Source organism: Mustela nivalis (assembly GCF_964662115.1).
Source record: "Mustela nivalis genome assembly, chromosome: 9".
Taxonomy (NCBI): domain Eukaryota; kingdom Metazoa; phylum Chordata; class Mammalia; order Carnivora; family Mustelidae; genus Mustela; species Mustela nivalis.
Genome location: NC_139028.1, coordinates 68006779 through 68016298, shown reverse-complemented (window position 1 = coordinate 68016298; position 9520 = coordinate 68006779). Strand labels below are relative to the sequence as shown.

The following is a 9520-nucleotide window of genomic DNA, read 5'->3' as shown; positions in this document are numbered from 1 at the left end:
CCCTTTCTCCACAACCCCTTCAACACATGTTGTGTCCTGTCTTGTAATTTTGGCCATTCTAACTGGTATAAGGTGATATCTCAATGTAGATTAATTTGAATCTCCCTGATGGCTAGTGATGATAAACACTTTTTCATGTGTCTGATTGCCATTTGTATGTCTTCATTGGAGAAGTGTCTGTCCATATGTTCTGCCCATTTTTAAAATATGATTATCTGTTTTTTTGTGTTGAGTTTGAGGAGTTCATTATAGATCCTGGATATCAACCTTTTGTCTGTACTGTCATTTGCAAATATCTTCTCCCATTCCTTGGGTTGCCTCTTTGTTTTCTTGACTGTTTCCTGGGCTGTGCAGAAGCTTTTGATTTTGATGAAGTCCCAAAAGTTCATCTTTGCTTTTGTTTCCTTTGCCTTCGGAGACATATCTTGAAAGAAGTTGCTGTGGCTGATATCGAAGAGATTACTGCCTATGTTCTCCTCTAGGATTCTGATGGATTCATGTCTCATGTTGAGGTATTTTATCCATTTTGAGTTTATCTTTGTGTACGGTGTAAGAGAATGGTCGAGTTTCATTCTTCTACATATAGCTGTCCAGTTTTTCCAGCATCATTTATTGAAGAGATTGTCTTTTTTCCACTGTGTATTTTTTCCTGTTTTGTCGAAGATTAATTGACCATAGAGTTGAGGGTCCATATCTGGGCTCTCTACTCTGTTCCACTGGTCTATGTGTCTGTTTTTATGCCAGTACCATGCTGTCTTGGTGATCACAGTTTTGTAGTAAAGCTTGAAATCAGGTAACATGATGCCCACCATTTTATTTTTGTTTTTCAACATTTCCTTAGAGTTTCAGGGTCTCTTCTGATTTCATACAAATTTTAGGATTATTTGCTCCAGCTCTTTGAAGAATACCGGTGGAATTTTGATCAGAATAGCATTAAAAGCATAGATTGTTCTAGGCAGTAGAGACATTTTAACAATGTTTATTCTTCTGATCCAAGAGAATGGAATGGTCTTCCATCTTTTTGTGTTTTCTTCAATTTCTTTCAAGAGTGTTCTGTAGTTCCTCAAGTACAGATCCTTTACCTCTTTGGTTAGGTTTATTCCCAGGTATCTTATGGTACTTGGTGCCATAGTAAATGGAATCTATTCTCTAATTTCCCTTTCTATATTTTCATTGTTAGTGTATAAGAAAGCCACTGATTTCTGCACATTGACTTTGTATCCTGCCACGTTGCTGAATTGTTGTATGAGTTCTAGTAGTTTGGGGGTGGAGTCTTTTGGGATTTCCATATAAAGAATCATGTCATCTGCAAAGAGAGGGAGTTTGATTTCTTTATTACCAATTTGGATACCTTTTATTTCTCTTTGTTGTCTGATTGCTGTTGCTAGGACTTTAATACTATGTTGAAGAAGAGTGGTGAGATTGGGCATCCTTGTCGTGTTCCCGATCTCAACGGGAAGGCTGCAAGCTTTTTCCCATTGAGGATGATATTTGCTGTGGGTCTTTCATACATAGATTTGATGAAGTTCAGGAATGTTCCCTCTATCCCTATACTTTGAAGCGTTTTAATCAGGAACGGATGCTAGATTTTGTCAAATGCTTTTTCTGCATCAATTGAGAGGACCATGTGGTTCTTCTCTCTTCTCTTATTAATTTGTTCTATCACATTGATTGATTTGCAAATGTTGAACCATCCTTGTATCCCAGGGATGAATCCCACCTGGTCATGGTGGATAATCTTTTTAATGTGCTGTTGGGTCCTGTTTACTAGGATCTTGTTGAGATCTTAGCATCCATATTCATCAGTTATATTGGTCTGAAATTCTCCTTTTTGGTAGGGTCTTTGCCTGGTTTGGGGATCACGGTAATGCTGGCTTCATAGAAAGAGTCTGGAAGTTTTCCTTCTGCTTCAATTTTTTGAAACAGCTTCAGGAGAATAGGTGTTATTTCTTCTTTGAAAGTTTGGTAGAATTCCCCAGGGAATCCATCAGGTCCTGGGCTCTTGTTTTTTGGGAGGTTTTGATCACCCCTTCAATCTTGTTACTAGATATTGGTCTATTCAGGTTGTCAATTTCTTCCTGGTTCAATTTTGGGAGTTTATAGTTTTCCAGGAACGCATCAATTTAATCTAGGTTGCTTAAGTTATTGGCATATAACTGTTGACAATAACTTCTGATGATTGTTTCTACTTCCTTGGTGTTCATTGTGATCTCTCCCTTTTCATTCATAATTTTATCTTTTTGAGATTTCTCTCTTTTCTTTTTGATTAGTGTCACCAATGGTTTATTGAATTTATTGATTCTTTAAAAGAACCAGCTTCTAGTTTCATTGATACGCTCTACTGTATCTCTGGTTTCTACTTTATTGATCTCAACTCTAATCTTGATTATTTCCCTTCTTATATGTGCAGTTGGTTTGATTTGTTGTTGATTTTCCAGTTCTTTAAGGTGTAGAGACAGCTGGTGTGTTCTGGATTTTTTGATTTTTTTGAGGGAGGCTTGGATGGCTATGTATTTCCCCCTTAGGACCGCCTTTCCTGTATCCCATAGGTTTTGGACTGAAGTGTCTTCATTTTCATTGGTTTCCATGAATTGTTTCAGTTCTTCTTTGATCTCCTGGTTGATCCAAGCATTCTTAAGCAAGGTGGTCTTTAGCTTCCAGGTGTTTGAGTTCCTTCTGAAATTTTCCTTGTGATTGAGCTACAGTTTCAAAGCATTGTGATCTTAGAATGTGCAGGGAATAATCTCAGTCTTTTGGTATCAGTTGAGTCCTGATTTGTGACCCAGTCTCCTGTAATTCTATTTTTTTATGGGATCCTTATCTGGTTTTGAGATCAAGGTGATGCTGGCCTCATGAAGTGAGTTGGAAGTTTTCCTTCCATTTCTGTTTTTTGGAACACTTTCTGGAGGATAGGTATGAATTCTTCTTTAAATGTTTGGTAGAATTCCTCTGGGAAGCCATCTAGCCCAGGGCACTTGTTTCTTGTGAAATTTTTGATGACTACTTCAAATCTTACTGGTTATGTGTCTTTTCAGGTTTTCTATTTCTTCCTGGTTCAGTTTTGGTAGTTTATACAGCTCTAGAAATGCATTCATTTCTTTCATATTGTCAAAATTATATAATCGCTCATAATAAGTTCTTATAATTGTTTGCATTTCTTTGGTGTTGGTTGTGATATCTCCTCTCTCATTTATGATTTTATTACCTTGGGTCCTTTCTCTCTCTCTCTCTCTCTCTCTCTCTCTCTCTTTTTTTTTTTTTTTTTGATTAGTCTGGTCAAGGGCTTATCAGTCTTATGAGATCTTTTAAATAACCAGTTCCTAGTTTTGTTGATCTGCTCTAATATTCTTGGTTTCTAGTTCATTGATTTCTGCTTTGATCTTTATTATTTTTCTTCCCCTGCTGGGTTTAGGTTTTTTTTGCTGTTCTTTTTCCAGGTCCTTTAGGTGTAAGGTTAGGTTGTGTACTTGAGACCCTTCTTGTTTCTTGAGAAAGTTTTCTATCGCTATATACTTCCCTCTCAGGACCACCTTTGCTGTGTCCCAAAGATTTTGAACTGTTGTGTTTTTATGAGTTTTGTAATTCTTCTTTAATTTCCTGGTTGACCCATTCATTCTTTAGTAGGATGCTCTTTAGCCTCCATGTGTTTGAATTTTTGTAACTTTCCTCTTGTCTTTGAGTTCTAGCTTCAGAACACTGTGTTCTGAAAATATGCAGGAAATTTTCCCAATCTTTTGGTTTTGGTTAAGACCTGATTTGTGACCCAGGATGTGAATGTTTCATGTGCACTAGAGAAGAATGTGTATTCTGTTGCTTTGGGATGGAATGTTCTGAATATATCTGTGATGTCCATCTGGTCCAGTGTGTCATTTAAGGCCTTTATTTCCTTGTTGATCTTTTGCTTGGATGATCTGTTCATTTCAGTGAGGAGGGTGACAAAGTCACCTACTATTATTTTATTATTGTCAATGTATTTCTTTAATTTTTTATTTATTGGTTTAGTTGGCTGCTTCCATCTCAGAGGCATAGATATTTAAAATTATTAGATCTTCTTGTTGAACAGACCCTTTGAGTATGATATATAGTGTCCTTCTTCATCTCTTATTATAGTTTTTGGCTTAAAATACAATTTATCTGATATAAGGTTTGCCACCTCAGCTTTCTTTTGATGCCCATTAGCATGGTAAGTGGCTCTCTACCCTGTCACTTTAAATCTGGAGGTGTCTTTGGGTCTGAAATTAGTTTTTTTTTTGTTTGTTTGTTTTGGTTTGTTTTTATTTTGGTAGACAACATATTGGTGGGTTTTGTTTGTTTAATGCACTCTGGTACCCTGTGTCTTTTGATTGGGGCATTTAGCCCATTTACATTCAGGGTAACTACTGAAAGATATGAATTTAGTGCCATTGTATTGCCTGTAAGGTGACTGTTACTGTATATTTTCTCTGTTCCTTTCTGATCATCTACTTTTAGGCTCTCTCTTTGCTTAGAGGACCCCTTTCAGTATTTCCTGTAAAGCCTGTTTGGTGTTTACAAATTCTTTTAGTTTTTGTTTGTCCTGGAAGCTATTTATCTCTCCTTCTATTTTCAATGATAGCTTTGCTGGATATAGTATTTTTGGCTGCATGTTTTTCTCGTTTAGTGCTCTGAATATATCATGTCAGTTCTTTCCTGCCTGCCAGGTCTCTGTGGATAAGTCTGTTGCCAATCTAATATTTTTTACTATTGTATGTTACAGAGTTCTTGTCCTGGCTGCTTTCAGGATTCTCTCTTTGTCACTAAGACTTGTAAGTTTTACTATTACATGATGGGGTGCAGACCTCTTTTTATTGATTTTGAGGGGGGTTCTCTGTGCCTCCTGGATTTTGATGCTTGTTCCCTTTGCCATATTAGGGAAATTTTCTACTATAATTTGATCCAAAACACCTTCTGCCCCCCTCCCTCTTCTTCTTCTGGATTCCCAATTATTCTAATATTGTTTCACCTTATGGTATCACTTATCTCTCAAATTCTTCCCTCATGGTCCAGTAGTTCCTTGTCTCTCTTCTGCTCAGCTTCTTTATTCTCTGTTATTTGGTCTTCTATACCACTAATTCTCTCTTCTTCCTCATTTATCCTAGCAGTAAGAGTTTTCATTTTGGATTGCACCTCATTAATAGCTTTTTTGTTTCAGCTTAGTTAGATATTAGTCCTTTATTTATACAGAAATAGATTGTATTTCTCCAGATTTTCTCTAATATCTTCCATGCCCTTTTGAGCCCAGATAGCACCTTGACAATCATCCTGAACTCTACATCTGACATATTACCAGTGTCTGTATTGATTAGGTCCCTAGTCTTCTGTACTGCCTCTTGTTCTTTATTTTTTGTGGTGAGTTTTTCTGCCTTGTCATTTTATCCAAATATGAATATATGAATTAGAGAATAAAGTACAAGTGGGTGTCAAAAACCCCAGAAACATTTCTGCTAACCAAATCAGAGAGACCCCAAATTGGGGAGAGAAGGAGAGAGCTAAAAAGTAGAAAAAAAATTATAGAACTTAAAAAAAATATATGTAATTATATATATATATATATATATATATATATGTGTGTGTGTGTGTGTGTGTGTGTGTGTGTGTGTGTAAACACGATGAATAGGGGTAAACATGACTGTAAAGATGAAAATTTAAAAAAATTCTAAAAAAGGAATTGATAAGTTGTTTGGAAAAAGAAAGAAAAATAAAATAATAAAATGGAGGGAATTTGCTCTGTTTGGAAACTGGAACATAGCCCTGCGCTAGATTTACAGTATATTTTGATCTATTAGAAGAAATTGTATCCCAAGATTTTAGAAGAAAAAACCATATATGTATACAAAAAATAAAGGTAGATACAATGAAGGACAAAATATGACTGTAATAATGAATGTCCACAATAGCCAAACTATGGAAAGAACCTAGATGTCCATCAACAGATGAATGGATCAAGAAGATGTGGTATATATACACAATGGAATACTATGCAGCCATCAAAAGAAATGAAATCTTGCCATTTGCGACACCATGGATGGAACTAGAGCGTATCATGCTTAGCGAAATAAGTCAAGCAGAGAAAGACAACTATCATATGATCTCCCTGATATGAGGAAGTGGTGATGCAACATGGAGGCTTAAGTGGGTAGGAGAAGAATAAATGAAACAAGATGGGATTGGGAGGGAGACAAACCATAAGTGACTCTTAATCTCACAAAACCAACTGAGGGTTGCTGGGGGGAGGGGGTTTGGGAGAAGGGGGTGGGATTATGGACATTGGGGAGGGTATGTGCTTTGGTGAGTGCTGTGAAGTGTGTAAACCTGGTGATTCACAGACCTGTACCCCTGGGGATAAAAATATATGTTTATTAAAAAAAAAAAAAAAGAAAGAAAGGACAAATACCCAACTTTTGTAGCAGCATGGACGGGACTGGAAGAGATTATTATGCTGAGTGAAATAAGTCAAGCAGAAAGAGTCAATTATCATATGGTTTCACTTATTTGTGGAGCATAACAAATAGCATGGAGGACATGGGGAGTTAGAGAGGAGAAGGGAGTTTGGGGAAATTGGAAGGGGAGGTGAACCATGAGAGACTATGGACTCTGAAAAACAATCTGAGGATTTTGAAGGGGTGGGGGGTGGGAGTTTGGGGTACTAGGTGGTGGGTATTATAAAGGGCACGAATTGCACGGAGCACTGGGTGTGGTGAAAAATAATGAATACTGTTATGCTGAAAATAAAAAATAAATTAAAAAAAAAAAATCTGTTTTCCAGTGGTTTGGGATTTGCTTCTCTGCAAGTCCTACTTTTCAGAAAGTGGTTGATTTTCTGTTTCTAGATTTGCACTCTTCTCTTTGATCTCCTGTTGTGTTTGCAGGTGTTCAGAATGGTTTGATAACCATCTAGCTGAACTGCGACCCAATTTCATCTCAGTCTGCTACTCCTCTGCTATCTTGACTCCCTTTTTTTGTTGGATACTATTTTTAAATACTGTGGTTATGGAGACCCAATGGACCTGAGGGAAGGAGCTATATGTCCAGAGGAACAACAAGCAAAAGTCCCAGAGACAGAAATGTGGTTCATATTTTTAAGAATCTGTTAGGGAGGCAGTTTTGACTGAAGGACTGAAGGAGATCAGATATATAAAGGAGTGGCCACCTACAGAAATGAATCCCCCTCTTCTCTGGGGTTATTTATGTGTTTTAATTAATTCTTATTACAGTAATTTTACATGTTTTTGGCTCTCACCTCCAGGACTTTAGAGTAATAGGATCAAGATTTATGTATGTTAGAGTTCCATTTTCTAGATCAATGCTGGACGTAAAATAACTATTTGAATGCCTGAGGGAAAGGTTAAAGCATAATGGTTATTTTCAACATTTTTTAAACAGCTGTTTTAAATCTCATTTTACTTTTTCAAAGTCAATTCACTGTCTTTAAGTTCTGATACTTCCCATAAGCCACACATATTTAAGTGAGTATGGATTTTCCATTACACTGACTCTAAAAGGACTTCATTCAAGAACAGACAATGAAGTATGATGATCACCTCATGAAAATTCATAGCCCCTGGTCTGGGTACCATGATGAGACTTTTACATCTATATCCTTAGCCACTTTCTGAAAATGATTGAAGGTAAGAGATGTGATTTGACTGGAGGTAAGAGGAAACCATGCAGTTCATATCTTCAGACCTGTCCAGAGAAATGATGAGGATTGCAATTTTATCTCCAAGTTCTTGCTTTGCAACTGTGATTTGAGTGGTCATGGTTGAGAAAAGTCAAGCTAGAACACAATTAGTTACTGCTCTTTCCCACTCTCCTCAGTATTTTCCCAATCCCCTCTTTAATCTCCTGGGTTCGTACTCCATAGACAATGGGGTTGAGAGCTGCAGGAATTACATGGTGTAGGACATTGAGTAAGATGGGGATATCAGGGGAAATTTTTTTCTTGGCAATATGGGTAAAAACAAAAACCAGAAGGATGGTGCTGAAGAAAAGGATGAGAATGAAGTGGGAGCCACATGTGCTCAGAGCTTTGGCAGCTGCCCCTTTTGCCTTGAGTCTAAGAACAGCTCTTAGAATGAAGGTATAGGAGAGGAAGATGAGGATGAGGTCAGAGCCCAGAAGAGTCCAGGCCACAATTAACTGGTACATTTTGTTAAGGACAACGTTATCACAGGAGAGCTTGGACACAGAGAGGTTGGCACAGATACAGTTTTCAATTATATGTTTTCCACAATAATGGAGCCGGGCAGAGAGGATTGGAATGAACATAGTAAGAAATGCATTCCTGGCCAAAATAAAAATAGCAGCCTTAGCTACAAATTGGTCAGTGATGATGGATGGGTACCTCAGTGGGTGGCAGATGGCTACATAGCGGTCATAGGCCATGACCATGAATGTGCAGGACTCCATGCCGAGACAGCAATTCATGATGTACATCTGTAGGAAGCAGGCATAGAAGCTGATGGACTTGAGGTCAAACCAGAATATGGCCAGGACCTTGGGGATGACGGTGAGGCAGAGTGCAATGTCCAACAGGGAGAGGAGACTGAGTAAGTAGTACATGGGTTCATGCAGAGAGGCCTCCAGCCAGACAGTGATCAAGAGGGTGGCATTGGCTCCCATGGCCAGGAAGAAGAGGAGGCTGAGGGGCAGAGACAGCCAGTGCTGCCAGCTGGGGGACCTGACAAAGCAATTCAGGATGAAGTCCGAGAGTTCGGCAGAGAGGTAGCTGCTGTTATAAGGTAGCATCAGCAGTGACTTTAGTAAGGCAGATGTCTTTGAGTAACTAAAGAAGAGAGAAGGAGTTAATCTATCATAGACTCTGATGACTATGTACTTAGCTTATAAAATCTATGAGGGTAACACCTACCCCACCACCCTCTCCCTAGCACAATTTTTTTTTTTTGGCACATGAGAGGTGGTTAATAGACATTTATTGAATATACAATATAATGTTTCCTCATCTTTGTTCTTTCATCTGTATTTCATCTTACAGTTTCTCTTGCATGAATGCATATTTTCAGTTTGATTGACTGGTTAATATTAAATGAATCAAAACTATTTAAGTATCAAATTTTATTTAAATGTAGCACACAAAATCAAATAAATAAAAAATAAATTAAAAAAAAAAGCCTGAGAAAACATTTTGGTGGGATCCACTATTAAGTTCCTAAGGACATAAATGATGATAGTATCCAGTGTCAAGATGAACTGGGGTACTTAGAGCCAATTTCCCATTGAATATATATACAACTAATTTTTATGATTATGTCTGTATCTAATCTCTTTTTATTAATACCTAGCTCCCTACTCATACATATATCTCTACCTAACTTATACCTGTACCTATTCCTATATTTATATTTGATTGTCTTGGAGACACCCATGAGCTGGTCAAAAAGAGAATTATCAGGCTAAGGATTGAATGAAATTGAAACATTAAAATCAAATATTGATGTTGGCTTTCAATGTGAGGGAAGATGTAGCACTCCATGAACTTAAG

At 37.5% G+C, this 9520-nt stretch overlaps 1 protein-coding gene across 1 annotated transcript; it reads right to left on the bottom strand.

Moving 5' to 3' along the window:
- Nucleotides 1-7806: 7806 nt before the first annotated feature.
- LOC309841254 (olfactory receptor 56A3-like) lies at nucleotides 7807-8766 on the bottom strand (the record flags this gene model as incomplete). Its single annotated transcript, XM_082684167.1, has 1 exon — nucleotides 7807-8766. One exon carries the CDS (start codon nucleotides 8764-8766, stop codon nucleotides 7807-7809), a length of 960 nt encoding a protein of 319 aa, XP_082540293.1.
- Nucleotides 8767-9520: the final 754 nt, after the last annotated feature.